Raw genomic sequence first — 18504 nt, forward strand, 5'->3', positions numbered from 1 at the left:
AAACCCGACTCGTCTGTGTGTGAGGGGCGCTGTTCTCCCTGAGGGCGCCCGGCGGGGGGGGGCGGTGCCGCGCACGCGCGGGTGGGCGGGGCGGGCGCGCGGCGATGACGTACCGGCCACGCGCCGTCGCCCTTGTCCGCGGATGAGTCGCTGCGCGTGGCCGCTGCTGCGGCGGCTCCCGGCGCGCGCGGGGCTCGCGCTCCGACATGGCGGCGGCGCTCCCCGCGCGCGCCCCGCCGCCTCCTCAGCACCGTTCTCATCGTCGGCCTCCTCCGGGGATGGCGGAGCCTCCCGCGCCCCCGACACCTCGCTCTTCGTGCCCGTGCCGCTGAAGCCCGGCCTCGGCGGCGCGGCCGAAGAAGATGTAGGCGCCGAGCTTACGCGGCCCCTCGATAAGGGTGAGTGCGGGCGGGACCCTGAGGGGACGGGGGGCGGTCCCCGGGCACCGACCGTGGGGCCTCGTCCGCCCTCTGCCCGCCGGCCCAGGAAGCGGGCTGGTGAGGCCACACCTGGAGCGCTCTGGGCCGCTCGCCTCAGGAAGGACGTTGAGGAGCTCGAGCTAGTCCAGAGAAGGGTAATGGAACTGGGGGACGGGGCTGGAGCAAAAGTCTGATGAGGAGCGATTGAGGGAGGTGATGGGGCTCGGCCAGGGGGAGAGGAGGCTCAAGGAACACCTTGTCTCCCTCTCCAGCTCCGTGGCAGGAGGCTGCGGCCAGATGGGGGTCGGGCTTTGCTCCAAGCAATGTAGCGGGACAAGAGGAAACGACCTCAAGCTGTGCCAGAGGAGGTTTAGGTTGGACTTTGGGAGAAATTTCTTCACATCAACAATGCTTAAGCATTGGAAGGGGCTGCCCAGCGAGGTGGTGGAGTCACCGTCTCTGGAGGTGTTTAAGGACAGACTGCGTGTGGTGCTTAGTGCTCTGCTCTGGCGCACAAGGCAGTGTTCAGTCATAGGTTGGACTCGATGATCATAGAGGTCTTTTCCAGTTTAATTTATTCTGCAGCCCTCCTGAGGGCTGAGGGAACTGGATCCTGCTGCTCTCGGGTACTTTCCTGGGGTCAGAAAGACCTTTCCCCTTAAGAGCAAGGGGTGCTTCCCTGCGGGGTGTCTGACCAGTGTAGCTAATTGTGTCCGTGAAGGTGAAGTCGGATAAAGGCAGTCGGGTGAGATGGCACCTGCATGGGGTTGGGATTCGTGGGGCTGTGCTGTGCAGGACATGATCCGTGTGGGTGCCTTCCAGCTCAGACTATTCTGTGATTGACTAGGGCTAGTGGCTGTGCCCTGTGTGGAGGCATAGTTTCCTCAAATATTGATGTTACAGAAAGGAGAGATTGTCTTTGTATGAATGTGCCTAGATAAAAAAGTGGGTGAAGGGATAGGACAAGGGGGAATGGCTTCAAATGGACAGAGGGTAGGTTTAGATTGGGTATTAGGAAAAAATTCTTCCCTGTGAGGTTGGTGAGGCAATGGCACAGTTTGCCAGAGAAGTTGTAGCTTCACCATCTCTGGAAGTGTCCAAGGCCAGGCTGGATGGGGTTTGGAGCAGCCTAAGATATAGTGGAAGGTGTCCCTGCCCCTGGCAGGGGATTGGAATGAGTCTTTAAGGTCCCTTCCAACCCAGACAATTCTGTGTTCTTATGACCCCATGATCTTTAAAGATTTGGTAAATGAGAGACAAGATTCTTTTGAGGTTTGCTGATCCAAAAGCATTAAAGGTGAAAATGGAAATCTTTTTTTATATTGTCATGTAATTAAGCGTTCTGGTGACATCTTATTTATCTTAACTCCAGAATATAGGAGCATGGGAAAATGATCTTAATTGTTCAGAACTGTGGAGAAAAGAATCTGGCCTTGAAAGCTAAAAAAACCTAGTCAAGGATGAAGAATGCTGAGCAGCTGTAATGCAAAAATCTGTGTTGTCAGACTTGTCTTTATATGAATAGTGCATTCCTCAGGTGCCAACAGAGATGAATGATGGCTTCTTACTTGTACATTACCTGTTGTCTCAGTTATCAGAGGAGCAGTTATGTTGGATTTCTTCAAAACTAACAACTAAAATGCTCTGGGAAAATAAGTATAGGTTCTGTTTGGTCTTTGCGAGAGAACAGGTTGGCTAAAATTATGTGTGCTCTCACAGGTGAAAATTAACTGCTTTAGACAGCCTGGTGTTCTTCCATGTGAGACTGGCAAGGAATAGCAGCCAGGTGACCTGTGTGGTGCAAGTACTGAACTAGATTCAGTAAAGAAAGATGTGTATTTATGAGCTTTCTGGTTACAGCTTGTGAGAAAACTTTGTTAGCATAATTCCAGTGTGAATCATCTTGTTAGCTTTTTACTTGCTCAAGTGAGAGTGATTATAGTTTTCACACTAGTCAAACAGTGTTAGGAAGACTAAAGGTCTTTTTAGAAGCTTACTTTTGTAAAGCCACTTTTGTAAAAACTTCACGGCAGACCTGGAATTAATTCACTGCTTCTGTTTTTCACGACTTCATAGGAGGTGTGTCCCTGTGAGTGCTGATGAATTTTCAATTTTGGTGTGTGTATCTTCTGTATCAGTTGCCACTGGATGTCGGACCATGGGGCTGTTCTTTTCTTGTGGGAAATGCAAGTCAGGAAAGACCAGGTATTGGCAGGAGCAGGAGATGCCTGAACAGGGGGCTTGTTAGATGCACAGATTGCTTGGACTGAACAATGGGAGTCTAATAGTTGGGGAGGAATTCTAAAATAAAACGGTTCAGCTGTCCCATGGTAGCATACAGCCTGACTGCAGTGGAGTGTTGTCATCAGAGATACAGGGAAATGACTCAAAAGTCTTCCTGCAAACAGGGTTGAAACATCTCAATGAATCGAATACATTGGAGACTAACTAACTGCATGATTTCTGAGCTTTACTGCAGTTGGGTAGCCTTTTTACAGAGAATCTTAAAAATGCTGCTGAGAAGTCAGAGTAATTGAGGAGTGAGAGCTAAAACAGTTCTAGAACGAGGACGGTCAACACAGGGAAATCTCAAAACGGGAGTGAATGGTAAAAAGGGTGGTGATTGAGAGAGGACACAGATGTCTCGAGTGTGTATGTGCAGTTGGATAAACTCTCAGGGGCTGCAATGCCAGCTTTGTTTTGTTTTGATTTACCTTATTGTTAGGACAAGTGTTTGTGCTCGGGAAGGATCGTGACCTTGCTGGTGGGGTGGCATGGTCCCAATGTCATGTTGCCTTGGATAGAAACTCGTTTTGGCATTGACCTTTTAATCTTGTAGTAAGGCCAATGGGCTGTGAATGTAGCTGTGTGGCTGATGATGTGTTAATTGCTAGAGCTTCTTAGGGGCTCTCTCAGGAGCACTGAGCCCTGTGCTTGCTTATGCTGCGCTGTTTTCCAGTCTGTCTTTGATTTCGGGGCCCTTAAACATGAGTGTGGATGCCTTCCTAGGGAGTGTAATCCTGCTGGTTTCCTTGCTTCTTTGTTGCCTTTGGGAGCATTTCAGAGTGTGAGTTAATAATCCTTTGAGGGACTCCTGTAGCTGTGCACGGGGTATGGGATGTGCATTTAAATTTGCCATATTAATTTGCCATATTGTCAGCTGGTGATTTTCATTGTGCCAAGTGAACTGTCTGTTACAGCTTTTTAGAGAGGCAAACTTTCAATAGTTTAAGGTTGATCTCATGGGAAGCTTTTCATGTCCTGAGTGAGTTGCAGAGAGCAGAACTTGACAGAGTTGTGTCCAGTGACTTGTGCTGGCACTGGGGGTGAGCTATTACTCCTAGAATGCAGAGTTCACAGGCTTGAGTTTTAAGAATAATGTAAGCTCACTAATAGGTGTTAATGAAATTTGCTAGATTTTTTTCATTAATTTCTGATCTACTGTAGATGGGGAGGGGACACATCTTTTTGTGCTGTCATTTAACTGACATTTAATGAACTAAAATCAGCATGTACTTGAGTAAATACAATTTTGTTGCAACACTGAACTTGCCTTTAGGGGAGGGAAAGAGTTTATTAATAAGTTTATAAGATGTTTTGTTCAAAGAAAGCTGAGTAATTTGTGATATGTATGAAGAAACTCTGTTCTTTTTCTTCCTGCTTTTTATTTAACCTGAGGAAAGAAAGAATTCTGTGTCTGGTTTACCTGATCTTTCTGAAGAGTCTGTCTTGGAAGCAGTGTGGAGGGAAGAACATGCCTCAGGATGTTGATTCAAAGCTGTCACCAAGTAGTTCAAGCAGATTTGCTTTTCATATTAAAACCTCATGATAGGTGCTGATAAAAAGCAAACAAAAACCCGCCCCAAAACATTAATTAGTTTTTTCCATGACTTGGTAACTGCACATTCCCATCTTTATGGTTTCCTGTCAAGTACCAGGGGAGATGCTGGCACCAAATTCATGGCAGTCCTTTTCCATGAGAGTCCCAATCTCACTCATTGATTTTATTTGATTTAGGGAGGGTCCATTTGAGTCTGTTCAGCATGGAAAGATTCCCTCTCTTCAGACTAAGGAGACTAAGGCCAGAATCTTTGGGCCAGGAGAATGTTACTTAATTTTGAGGAAGCTGAAAAAAAAATATTCTTTTTCTACAGGTGAAGTCCTAAAAAACTTAAACAAGTTCTACAAAAGAAAAGAAATTCAAAGACTAGGAGCAGAAAATGGACTAGATGGTAAGATGTTTTAAGTTTATAATATTTTAATGTGAAATCTGTTTGAATTCAACTGCTTCTTCATGTTGTCTCTGCCACTGAATTCAAATAACCTTTATATTTACTTTTAATAGCTTATATTAAGGTCTAAGTTTTAAATGAGCTGTTTTGTGTTTCATTGGGAGTTTACAAATAGACTTTTCTGATCCTGGCCACATTAATTTTGTTCTGTTTTTTGTTGGGTTTTTTTTGCAGCTCGCCTCTTTCACCAAGCATTTATAAGCTTTAGGAAGTATATCATGGAATCCAGTTCTGTGAGTGCTGATTTGCATATTATTCTCAATGATATATGCTGTGGTGCAGGCAAGTATCTGGAGTGCTTGTAAAATAAAATGTGCATTTTTACTTGTTTTTTCCCTGTTTACTTACATACCTGTGGACCCTCTACTATGCTGTCAGAGAGATTAAAAATCCCTGCTTCCCTATCAGAAACATTTGTGCCCATCCTAGGGGAATGTTCAGCTCTTAAAGGAACTGAAGAAAAGTTCCACTTCCTAAACTAAAGAAGTTCCACTTCTTCTGAAGTGGAAATGAAGGATGTGGAGGTGTTAGCAAGAAGCAGCCTATTGTTGTACAGCATCTGTTCAGGGCTGAAATGAAAACGGTGCTGTTGTGTTTATTCTTCTCTTAAAAATCCGGTAGTCACTAGGGGGCACTTGGAGAGCTTTCTCCTGGCTGGTGGCTTCAGGGGCAGCTTTGTGACAGTGCTGTGTTTGCCTGTGGCACTCACAGGGGTGTGTTTGCCTGCGTAGTGCATCCTGTGTGGCCATTAACAGCACTTCACTGAGAGCTGATGCCAGCTGGGAGCAGCAGAATCAGCTTTCTCCAGGGTTAGAGCTGCACAGGGTGTGTTTTAATGATGGGATTTTAAAGGTTACAGTAGATGTTAGTTTTGTCTTAAAACGTAATTGTGTAGATTTTAAATGTTTGCCATCTTAGGAAATTGTCTCGTTTTATTTATTGTGCCTAAAATGTTCCACAGGATTTTCTCATTTCCGCTCTTGATTTGGTTATATATGAGCATTATGGTATATTAACTCATATACAGAAATACTGAATTTTTTTGAGTTTTGCTTGTCCAAAGATGATAATTAAATATATTACAGGTTTTTTAAAATTTCCACAATAATTTTTATTAATTGAATAATAATTCACAAGTTAACCTCCCCCAAAATCGAACATCCCCCCTACCCCCCAACAAAACAAAAACATTCCAACAAACCCCAAACTACTGCTGTTTCTTATTTTGTATGTTTGATAATAGCAGTGTTTTAGATCAAGGTTGTTCTTTGAAATTCTATGAGAGCTGGACAGTAGGAGCGTGGCCTGAAATGAGACCTTTAAGGCCCATGTCTCCTCTACAAACATTCAGAAGAATGAATCTGGGTTTCTCTTCTGAGTTGATTTTAATATTTTTATTTTCTCTCCTAGGGATTGGAAACTTAGAATTTGGAACCAGTATCCTAAGTCTCAGTAGCTTAGAGAAGCTGCAAATCTGTTTTTCCCTGTTTATTCATAAAAGCACTTGAAAAGATCTTTCCCTTTCCCTAGGACAGAAAAGTTATTTCTCATCCAGCTTTTCCACAGTTTCTCATTTTTACTTAGAAGTTCTTTAGGTGAGTAGGCTGAGCAGAGTGAATATACTGAAATGAGATGCATTTTTCATATTACTGCATCTGTTTTCCATCCACATGCACTTGTGTTAGTTTCCCTTTTTGCCACTGAAATAATTATTGAACTTTGTAGCGAGCCAGAAGTTGAAAGGATTATATAAATGCAAAGTGGAAGTAATAGAAAATTGTTTTCTAAGTTTATTGTGAAGGTAGACACTCAGACAATCACACAAGCTTTCTGAAAAGGATTTGTTCTTGTAGGTCACGTGGATGATCTGTTTCCATTTTTCCTGAGGCACGCAAAGCAGATCTTTCCGATGCTGGACTGCATGGATGATCTGCGCAAGATCAGCGACCTCAGGCTGCCGCCCAACTGGTCAGTGTGCTGAAGGGGCTGCACTGTTCTCTTTCCTTAGTGTCACAGAATCTCACAGTCTGTGGACTTCAGTGTAATTATGCTACATTTTCAGTTCTACTTCTCTGTTTTTACAGTCATTTGTGTCAGGAATTCTTGTATTTCTTGCAAGATGCATCACAATGAATTAAAAATAAAATAAGATTATTTCAGCTATGAAAGTCACTGAGTTGGTGTGGCTTTTCCAGGAAGATGTTTTCTAACAATTTGTTTGGGAGGTAGCACATCAAAACATTAAAATATTGATAAGCTTAAGGAGAGGATTGCAGGAATAATGAGAATTACTTTGAACACAATGTATGAATTTCACTCTGAATCTTTGAAAGCATTGTATAACTTAGAAGATCAATGTGTAAGACACAGTAACCTCTTTATACTGTCTCTAGTAGCTTGATATTTCTGCTTTCAATACACATTAAAATTATTAATGAATAAATGCTTAAGCTAATTTCTAGTTTCTTCTGAATCAGCATCCAGATAAATGTTCAACAGATCTGCTTTTTTTTTTGTCTTTGCTTTAGGTATCCAGATGCAAGGGCTATTCAGAGAAAGATAATATTCCATGCTGGTCCTACAAACAGTGGAAAAACTTACCATGCTATCCAGAGATTTTTGTCAGCCAAATCTGGAGTATACTGCGGTCCACTAAAACTTCTGGCTCATGAGATCTTCCAAAAGAGTAATGATGCTGTCAGTATGTCATATTACTTACCAACATCCTTAGTACTGGAACAGTCTCATGAATGCATATCTGTAAAGTTCTGTAGTCACCCCAGGAGCTCCCTGGAGCCCTGTGCTTGAGCAGGTGCCTTTGCTTTGCAGTGGTGACAGCTCATGGGAAATCAGTTGTGCATTTCTGCTTTAGGAGCAGAATGGAACACCATTTCCCCAGGTGGAACTGGGCTGTCCCCAGGGCATGTGCTATGCAGTCACTCCTGTAACCTGCCTCTGTTCTTCTGGAATTTGTTGCTCCCTGGGTTAGCCAAGTTCTACTATTAGGTTTTTCAGCATAGGGATCATGCCTTCTTTTGCCCATGACCTTTATTTATAGCTTGTACACAAAGAATTACCCTTGCTTAACTCCCCTCAACCTTCTGCTTCACTCTACAAATATATTTCACTTCACCTTGAAAAATTCCACAGATTCAGAAGTATTGAGTTGAAGAGCTGTATTTCAGGTCCCTAGGGGAAATTCTCATTAGTGTTTTATATTGCTTCTGGCATATTTTTGGAGGCTCCTCACCAGTGTGTTTTCAGCTGCAGAGAGCCAGACCAGTTCTGAAGCACTAGAGCTCCATATCACATGTTAACACAGCACAGTGTGTGTGTACAGTAGCAATGTTGAGATTTCTCATTTTTTGATGTAGAATTTGTAACTCCTGTTACCAGTCTGTCCCAGCAACACATCAGAAAGATTGGCTTGTCCTAGGAGATAGCTGTAATGTACCCCATGTATTTACAGAGTGACTGTGATCACCATGCAGTGATGTTCCTTGCTAATGGTTACTGAACTTTTCTTCCATGTGTTTAGTGTCTTTGAGAACTTTTCAGTTGTTGGCTCCTGGATCATTTTTAGGCCCTAGGGCTTCCAGCAGGGCTCTGCAGGTGGCTGTAGGTATGGATGGAGCACCAAGGAGTGTAGGGCTGGCAGGGTGGTGGCTTTAGCTGTCTCTCTCAGCTGATCCTCATGAGCTCTTGCTGTGTGAGTACAAGGCAGCAGATGAGGCAGGGCAATTGCCAAAGGAGCTGGATTGGGCTGGAGCTTGCAGGGCTCCTTCACTGCTGGGCTTTGCTTTATGAGTCCCTTGCACTCTTCTAACGCTTCTTTAGTGGCAGATGTAACAGCTCTGAAATGCTATGGGGAAGATGTAACCTCCTGCATGAGTAGGGGAAGGCATCTAATTACAGATGCCACCTCTTCATTAAACCTTCACTCTGATAGGACTTAAATACAAGACACAAGTCTCTCAAGGCTGAGTAGTTATTTCTTGATAGCTTCTATCATACTGTCCTAGAAACTACTGTAAGAAGCTGTTTTTGTCCTCTTTGGAAAGGGGATTCTTTTGTGTTCAAGAAACTTAACCTGAGATTTCTGAATGCCTTTAGAATGTGCCATGTGACCTGGTGACAGGAGAAGAGCGTGTGTTTGCCAATGAAGATGCCAGACAGGCTCCTCATGTTGCTTGTACCATTGAAATGTGCAGCACCAATACACCTTGTAAGTACACATAATTGTTTTTGTCCTAGCTGTGGTATCCTTTTGTGTGTTATTGCTTGGAGCTCTTCTTTTTCACTCTTATTTGAACAATTCCTGAACTATGATAGAGCAGTTCAAGAAACCAGGATCATCTCAGAATAGCTTTTTGGTGATAGAGGGTTAGCTTTGTTCCAGCAACCTTTTTTAGGAATCCCATGAGTTCTTTCAGTTTTCCTTCATGTCTTGTATGCTGTTCTAGATGCTCTTCCTTGGTACATCATATGTTTCTTTCTTTTGTTTTAAGATGAAGTTGCTGTGATTGATGAAATTCAGATGATCAGAGATCCTGCCAGAGGCTGGGCTTGGACAAGAGCCCTTCTAGGTAAGCACGTTTATGTTGGCAATGAATTAGCTTAATGGCACATGAAACTCAAGCTTAGCAATCAGTATAGTCATTAGTGGTTATATTATGTGATGCAAAATAAAAGTATTTTTGTCTCCTCACAGCAAGTTAAAGAGATACTTTGCCTCAAAGGATTTGTCTGCATGTCAGGTGGACAGGACATGTCTACCTGTTGTGTTTTACTTAACAAACGGGTTTTTAAAATTTTGTTCAGATGCCTCTTTTATTTTTCCTTCCTTGGTAATAGGGAGTCTTTACTACATTGTCCTTTTACATTGACTGTTTCCAAGAGTTACACTTTTCCATTCAATTAAAACACCAGTTTTCAAGAGACTACTTTTGTAGAGATTCTGCTAAATAATGATAACTTTAAATATTTTATAGTGTTGATTTCAAATGGCTCATTTATAGAGCTGCATCAATCTGTTATCTTCTTAGAAGAGTGCTTATTTTTATAATTTTAGAATTTTTCTAAAGGAATTTTTGAAACATATTTCCTCGTATTTAGAACACAAATTGGGAATCTGATTCCCTCTTGACCCTCCCTTTTGTTGCCTTTGATTCTAAGTTCAGCAAATTTGTCACACTTGCTGTACTTGCTGTTTTTCCCTTTTCTGTTCTGACTGTGAGGTGAATTCATGCAGAAAACAAAGCTCCTCAGTTTGATTTAGGAGTTGGCAAAACATGGGTAGTAAATAAAACAAACTTAAACCTTTGCTCTGTTTGTGGCTGAGAGTACCTCTTATTTTGGCTGAGAGGGTACAGTGAGATATTGGCTGCTCTGATTATCACACTAATAAATTGTCAATATCAGCTGCTGGTAAGAGATCGAGAGCATCTCTAGGAAAATAGTGTATGTAAGAGAGGCTTCAGGTGTAGGTTTGGGTCATTGAAGGAGGTGAAATACAGTCTTCTTTGTGTTTAACAACAAAAATACAATTTTTGGATACCTTAAGAGCCAGCTAAAGCTACTGTTGTATATAAATAAGTAACATTTTGCTTTTTATTTCACTGGACCTTGTTCAGGCCTCTGTGCAGAAGAAATCCATGTTTGTGGAGAACCTGCTGCTATTGACTTGGTGACAGAGCTCATGTACACTACAGGGGAGGAAGTTGAAGTAAGTAATTCTGAGAAGCTATGAACAGAACATCAGGTTCAAGGGAAAAAAATGTGGGGTCCTTTTGGGGGATATCACTGCTCAATTTCTGTAAAGCAAAGATGTTGCAAAGCTTTTTCTTCCTCTTTTTAAATAGTGGTACTGTTTTTCTGAAAGAAGAGAAGTGGTTTGATGAATTCCCTTCAGGGAATGCTGCAGCTGGTACAGCTGTTCATGGATTTCTACAGTTCTGATGTTCCAGGAGGGCATGGTCCTCTTGAGTTTGCTGACTTTACAGGATGTGTTGATAGTTAGTCTCAATATGATGGAATTTGAGTTTAAAATCTTTGACAACTTTAATTCTAGGTCCGAAACTACAAGAGACTGACTCCTCTGACTGTGCTGGATTATGCCTTAGAGTCCTTGGATAACCTCCGTCCTGGGGACTGCATTGTCTGTTTCAGTAAGAATGACATTTACTCTGTCAGCCGGCAGATTGAAGCCAGAGGATTAGAATGTGCTGTCATATATGGCAGTCTGCCACCAGGTAAAGCACTCTTGCTTTTATTGTTAAGGGAATGTTCTGTTTCTTGCTGCTTTTCTTAGGAGAAAACCCCCATGTGCTGCTTTCTTTATTTCAAAATAAAGCAGTGCAAGTTTCCTAATTTTGCTTCTCTATATAGAGAAAGTAATCAGCTTTCATTGGGCTGGTGTTTTAATCTTGGGATTAGACCTTTATTATGTACTTAATTTTGATCTTCAGATAGATATAATTAAATGAGGTCTATCCACAGCTCTGGGAATGATTTAAATCCCTCCTGCCCCCATCTGCAGCCAAATAGCAATCAAATACCAATTTATTTCTTTTTTTCCTCAGCCTATTATAATGACACTGGACTTAGTGATGCATGGTCTTTATTTTGTATGAAGTTTGCTATGTGAAGTGTTCTGTCATTCTGTTTTAGGAACAAAGCTTGAACAGGCAAAGAAATTCAATGATCCTGATGATCCATGCAAAATTTTAGTTGCTACAGATGCAATTGGAATGGGACTCAATCTGTAAGTACTTGAAGCAGGTTATGGTACTTTTGTTTTCCTTTGGGTGTGATGGCCACATTAATTTCCTTGCTTTTTATCTCCCCAGTCTGGTTAATTAATCTAATTATCTGCTGTGTCTAGATAACACAGTACATACATTTCAATTTTCAAGTAGTGATCAATTTGGTTAGGCAGAACTAAGCTTTAATTTTAAAACTGATTCCAAGAACTAAATGCTTCCCTTGGTCTAATTCAGTGTGATAGTTGGCTGTGGATGACAGGACCTGCTGGATCAACTGGAATCAAATGTTCTAGGTTGTCAGAGTTATCATTCTCTTGCATTTCTGAAGTACAGAGCAAGTTCAGCCCAGTGTGAGATGTATTTTATTGGTGAAGGACGTGCAGTCACATCGCTACAAACTACTGAGGCAGGTGGTGGTGAATGGATTTGGGAGGCCATTAGGGCATGATTGATGTGTACAGGGGTGATGATTCTCCTGCAACTAGTCAGTAGCCTTCTCCTGCTCTTTAGAATGTGCTGTGTCCATAAGTAATATCTCTGATATCCTAATTTATAGAGGAGAAAAAGCTGATAAAAAAGCAGATGCTTTAATTCTTCATATTGGTGGTAATTTGCAAAAAAAAGGATTCATCTTTGTGTTTGTTTAAATATTTCAGGTGTATAAGAAGAATAATTTTTAACTCCATAGTAAAGCCAACTGTCAATGAGAAGGGAGAGAAGGAAATAGACACCATTACCACCTCCCAGGCTCTGCAGATCGCGGGCAGGGCCGGGCGTTTCGGCTCCTCCTTCAAACAGGGAGAAGTCACCACAATGCATCGCGAGGACCTCGTGCAGCTGAAGGAAATTCTGAGCGAGGCTGTGCCCCCTGTCAAGGTGAGAGCCTCACTACCAGTTTATACAGGACTGGCTTATGATATTCTGATCCCAAATTATTTTTCCTTCTGTCTGATTGCAATTTAGTAAATAGAAATGGGTTGTGTTGTGCCAGAGTGGCGTTGGATATCCCAAATGGGATATACATCCCATTTGGAGACTTGCAGTGTTGCTTTTATGTTGAATCTGCTCTTCTGAGAATTAAAAGTTCTTAAGTTTCAGCTAAGTGTGCTAAATAAACTGGAGTCTTCAGGATGCTTTGGTTCCTTGCATTTTGTCTTTCAATATGTTGTTTCTGGTGCATTAACTTCAAAACAATACTGAGAATTAATGGAAGTTTTTTTTTTTGTTTATTTTCCATTTAGGCAGCTGGCCTACATCCTACTCCTGAGCAGATAGAAATGTTCGCTTATCATCTTCCTGATGCCACTCTATCCAACTTAATTGTAAGAATGATCAAAATATTAGCTTCTGCTTTAAAAATGAAGTATCACTAATAGTCACTGCTTTGTACAAACCTGCCCTTGGGAGACCTGACTGACAGCCCTGCATGTACTTTTTTATCAATTGGATTCTTCTCTCTGCCACACAAGTGTCTGCAGATAGGTTTAGGATGTTTAACTTTTCTGTGCTACAGTAAATTTGAAAGCTGTTGGAACATGTCAGTAATTTTTACACGTGTTTAAAACTGTGCAGCAGCTTTTTCATTCCAGCTTTTCTGATTTTTAAATGTAGACATTTTGGTCTGAGGCTGAAGGTATTAGTGATCTAAATTTAGATAAATTATTTGAAAATTCTTGGGAAACTGGTCATGTCAGATTTCCACATATCTGAAAGCTACCTGATTTTTTTTTCCCTCTTTCTGTGGATTTTGTGGTAAAACACTGTGTTTGTAACTTCTAGAAAACTGATTTTGTGGGATCAATTTGATCTCCTCTTTAGACAGATACTAGTTCTTTTGGATGTACCTAAACATTATAAAGTATAAATTAATATTCCAATACTGTACTGAAAAAAACGTTATCACAGCTTTTAGTAAACTGATAAATCCTTGGCAGCTTTCATGGTTTTAAATATGCATTATTGTTCCTGCTGTTGTGCTGTTATGTAGCAAAATGTATATTTCTAACCTTGAAATAAAAGATTATACCTGGAGACTTCCTGGAAGACTGGTAGGGTAACAATACATGTTTAAAATTTTTAAATAAGCGATTTCTGGGCTAGCATAGTAGTATCAAGATAAAAACCTTGTGTTGATTTTGATCTCTTAAATATTCAGTCACATACCTAATTAAAAAGCTCAGTGTTTCTTTAAAGATGCTTTTTAAAAAGATTTCAAAGGTTTACATTAGAGAAATAATTTTGGGGGCCCATAAAATTTCTCCTGCAGGGTGCACTGCATCTTCCATTTCTCCAAACCTTAAGTATCTTATGTTTTCTTTGAACTCCTCTTTTGGAATACTGTATTTAGCTTGTGGTTTTTATTCGTCCTAAAATAGATCTGATCCTGACACTGAGCTAAAAATGCCTCAATTATTGAATTGTATGCTGTAAAGTTAGCTTTTTGGGTCATGCTAAGTGACAAACCTGGAGAATTTTATTTCTAAACATAGTGGTTAGCTGGTTCCTGTGATGGTGTTCTTTGTAACTAAAACGTTCCATTCCAGAACTTTGTTATTTAGGAGACTGACTGAAAGTGTTTAAATGAAGTATGGTGTGTTATGTCTCTTCTCTGATCCTGTGTTGGAGAATTTAATGCAAATTCTGCTAAAAGAGCAGGGGGAACTCCCTTGCCCACTTTTTTATTACTGTGGTCAAATCAAATGGTTTTTAATTGTTCTTTCAGTATAGCTAGTCTGTCAAACTCTAAATAATTTTTTTTTTGGTAAGACAAAGTTTAACATCCCTCTCCTGTAATAACATTCCTATATTTGGTTTCATTTTCACAGGATATTTTTGTGAGCCTCTCACAGGTCGATGGGATGTACTTTGTCTGCAATATTGATGACTTTAAATTTCTAGCAGATATGATTCAGCACATTCCACTAAATCTGCGATCACGATATGTCTTCTGCACTGCACCCTTGAACAGAAAAGAGCCTTTTGTGTGTACCACTTTGTTGAAGGTCAGTTATTCCCTCAAAAAATGTGGTGTTTATAATGGACCAAGTAGGTCTTGGTGCACTGGGACTGGATTTAGGTGATGTGTTTGTGTGGGTTTTGCCATCAGATCATTTGAGAGCATTCTTAAAGTGCTCACAGGTAGTATAAGATACATAAAATAGGTGGACGTGTATTTTTTCCTAATTGAATTCTTCACCATTTTTACTGACCAAAGCTTTTAACTTCTGAGAACTTGTTCTCATGATGTAAATTAAAGTTTGGGTAGCTTCTCTGCTGTTTGCCTCTGAAAATTTTGCTGCTTCTCCTTGTATGTCAGCTCTGAACTCTGGGGGAGATGTGAGTTGTGTTCCCCAGTCTCTTGTGCACTGTTAAGCTTTGCACTGCAGTGTTCCTAAAAGCAGTCATTAAAAACCAAGTTCCTTTGAGCTGATAGCTTGTCAACAGAAGAAGAGAATGTGGAATTAAGGGTGATTGCTGATGCTATAATACAGTTGCATAGAATTTAAACCTCAGAAAACACAGAGCTGTAAGTTGCTCTCAGAATTATGTCACTTTATGTTTCAGGCCTGGATGAATTGTTTTTTTGCTGGGCCCCCAGAGTGATTATTTTGAGGAATCTGTAGTCAGCTGATTTTTCAGGTTTAATAATAATGTCACTTGAGACTGTTCCTTTGTTAGACAGTATTGCCCTTGTTCCCTTTTTAAAGACTACATTCAACTTTTACAATGAATTACTATAAAAATGAAACTGATGTGGTGCCCTCATGTCACAAATGTTAGAACCTGCTTTTCAAAAATGCCTAATAATCTTCAAAAAATGTGTGACTGATTAAAGAGTTGAAAAAAGTGCCTCATTAGGAAAATGCTGAGCTTTTGGATTCCAAGTAGTGAAGGTGCAGAGGGGCACAATGTGGTGTTAGAAGGAGGTAAGCTGTTGTGAATGCTTGTGTGAATTGAAGCCCCATTCCTTGGCCAAGAAAACCCACTTTAGTATCAGCTAAATAGGAAACAGTTATTCTAAGTCATCAGTACTCTTGAAAATTTTAGATTTAAATCTTACGTGACTTGTTTTTCTGTTAGTTGAGGAGCTGAAGTGTCTGGGTTTCAGAAGAGGGGATTTCTAGTGCAGATTAATCTGTTTGGATTGTGGGTAGTGTGTTTCCTAAACCAGGGAATGCATGTAATATTCTAAATGCTGGCAACCCTGAAACAAGATAATTAACCAAAGAGGAGGAGGAGAAGGATTTAAAAAGACACAAAGTCCATCTGCTTTGCTAGGTGAAACCAAATGCCTGCAGTGTTATGCTTTTCTGGATAGCTCTGTGCTTTTGTTGCTTAACTCTGTGCATGGCCCATGGACAAATTGTGTTAATGAGGCCCTGGAAAGGAGAGGTGACTCCTGTGTTGAGTAATTAAGTAAAAGAATGTGTGGCATTTGGGTTGTGTAAAACAAAGCAGGTATTTTACAGAGTATTCTATGTATGCAGACTCTGGGGAATTTAACTCTTTGGGGATTTCTTCTCTCCTAACTGAGGAAAATCTGTTTGTTTTTCAGTTTGCACGACAGTTCAGTAGAAATGAGCCTCTGACATTTGACTGGCTCTGCCGCCACACCAAGTGGCCCTTAGCTGCTCCAAAAAACATCAAGGAACTTGTACACCTTGAAGCTGTGCATGATGTTTTTGACCTCTATCTGTGGCTAAGGTATTGTCTTTGTGCTTGAGAATGGGTTGGGTTTTTTCCCCCTATTATGTATGACTTACAGTCCTAGAAGTGCAGTGTCTTCAAGCCCATATGTATGTGGTGCAGGATGGGCTCCTTTGGCCTTTTAGAGGATCTTGACAAATGCAATGTTGAGGGAGTGAGTTCTGCAGACAGCAGTTTGTGACTGACAGAAAGAGAAAGGTAGAAAAGAGGTGATCCTGGACTGGTGCAGCTGAAATGCAAATTAAAATATGGTCACCTTCCCATGCAACATGTAATAAACACTCTTTTTATTTAGTATATATTCTGTTTTTGTCCCAGTGAGAAGGTTTGATTGTGTGTTCTTTTTCCTCTCTCCAGTTACCGCTTCATGGATATGTTCCCTGATGCTGTCCTTGTCAGGGATATTCAGAAAAAACTGGATGACATTATACAAATTGGTGTCTGCAACATCACAAAGCTGATCCGAGCATCCCAGTCTGCTCCTGGCACAACTGAAGTAGTGTCAGAAGACTTTCCTCTGTCAAGGACTCAGAAGGATGCCAGGGTGGTTTCAGACCATCACGGTGCAGCCTCCACAGAGGCACTGTCCATTGCAGTGGAAGCTGCAGGACTGAAAAGAGTGAAGAATTTGAGGTCCTCTCGGCTTGGTAGCAGGCAGGAGGATCTGAAAAGCTACGGACGTGGATCTCTTGCCAACAGATTGCTGCGGGAGGGACTTCTGACACAGGAAATGCTGAGACAGCTGGAGAGTGAGTGGCAGGATCAGCACAGGAATGGTAGATATGGCTTTGGTTCAAAAAGAGATGATCAGCATAGTTCAAAGGAAACGAGGAAAAAGAGAAAATAGAACCACGTCCTAATTCTGTTTAGTTTTTATTCATAAAATAAAATATTATTTTAATAACTTCTTTGGCATTTCATGTTTACACTGCTGCAGCTCCTTGTTGTTTTCCCTTGTCCTGTGACCAGTAATATGAAGCACTCAGAGAAATGAACTCTTAAAAGCTCAGAGGCCAATATGTTTGTTTTTACCACTCAGCTGTACACTCTTTCAATCATGGTGTTCAGCATAAGTGTATGATTTACTGCTGTGTGAAAATTTGAACTTGGTGTCTTCTTGCAAGATATCCTCTCATCAATAAATGTCAGATATTCCACTGGTAATGAATTAGCTACTCATTCCACCCCTTCTCAAAGGGCAGAGTTTAAGAGACCACAAACAGGTAATGAACAGCCTGGAACAAAATTGGCTCAGAATGGTGATAGAAGTCATGTGCCTCTAACCATTGTGTCCTGTGAAAATGTGGAAGGAGGTGAAAAGCATTTGTGGTAATATATCAGGAGTGGTGGAATTCTGGCTGCAACAATTTTGGAGTGAATTTCAGTTCTGGAATCTGAGGGGTAACTATGATGCTGTGTGATTTGGTTTTCATGTGAGCAGCTTTAAGGTATGCTTTTGAGCTCCCAGTATGGATACTGGAGAGAGGAAAGAATCAGATGCTGAAACTGCTGTGTATTTACAGAAATGGGTTTCAGCACTTGTACATGTTGCTGGGCTGCCCTTGCCATGTATCTGGGATTGGCTGTGTACAAGTGCACAGGTCCTCCTTGTGTTAATGTTGGGAAACCTTTAAAATCCAGCTGGAGTTTGACTATCAAATGCCTGACTTCCTGAAGTGATCAGCTGTGTTTCTCTGCAGGCTGAAAGTTTGCTCTGAATCCCCTTTACTTTCTCCTGGTATCATTCCTTTATGCTGCTGTTCAGAAAGAAATCTGCAGCAGTTTGAACAATGTTTTTACAGCTGTTTTCAGTGTAGTTCATGTACTCTTTCCTCATTCTTTACTGAAAAGCAAGCAGTGTGTGTTTCTAGTCCACATGATCTCCTGCTGGTTTCAGTACAATACTGGTGGGAAGAGAAAGTTTTAGGTCCTTCCCCTGCAAAGCCACATCTTTTTTTCCTGCTCCAAGAAAAACCAAGCAGCCCTATGTGTGTGGCAGTGGCCATGTGAATGTTGTGGATTTTCTGCTTTGCAGATGAGTAGTTCAGCTTTGCTTTCCTGGAGTCCTGCTGTTGAACAGCAGCACCACTTGCACAGTGCAAGCTTCCATTAACCCTTACAAATGTGTTGCATTGGCTGCTATCACACAGCTTGTGTGAGGTGGGCTGTGTGATGGAGTGGTATCAGTTGCCTCCTTGGCACTCACTGGAAGGGGAAGCAGGAGTTGCTCAAGCCTGCAGGCACATTTTGACCACATGCATTGTCCCTCTTACCCCTGGGACTGCACTTCCCCCAGATCCAGGGTGGATCCACAAACCACTG

The 18504-nt window shown here is 41.4% G+C and overlaps 1 protein-coding gene across 2 annotated transcripts; it reads left to right on the top strand.

The window, feature by feature from the left end:
- The first annotated feature begins 111 nt into the window (after window positions 1-111).
- On the top strand, window positions 112-17346 carry SUPV3L1 (Suv3 like RNA helicase). 2 transcript variants are annotated; one of them, XM_058841433.1, is made up of 15 exons: window positions 112-398; window positions 4574-4651; window positions 4886-4993; window positions 6565-6679; window positions 7240-7408; window positions 8825-8936; window positions 9220-9297; window positions 10345-10436; window positions 10782-10962; window positions 11381-11474; window positions 12132-12351; window positions 12717-12797; window positions 14301-14477; window positions 16031-16179; window positions 16540-17346. In XM_058841433.1, the coding sequence occupies exons 1-15, from the start codon at window positions 143-145 to the stop codon at window positions 17027-17029; spliced, it is 2400 nt and encodes a 799-aa protein (XP_058697416.1). In that variant the 5' UTR covers window positions 112-142; the 3' UTR covers window positions 17030-17346. The 2 variants fall into 2 exon arrangements, with proteins under 2 accessions (XP_058697416.1, XP_058697418.1); XM_058841435.1 differs by lacking the exons at window positions 112-398; window positions 6565-6679.
- Window positions 17347-18504: the final 1158 nt, after the last annotated feature.

Source organism: Poecile atricapillus, chromosome 6 (genome assembly GCF_030490865.1).
Source record: "Poecile atricapillus isolate bPoeAtr1 chromosome 6, bPoeAtr1.hap1, whole genome shotgun sequence".
NCBI lineage: Eukaryota > Metazoa > Chordata > Aves > Passeriformes > Paridae > Poecile > Poecile atricapillus.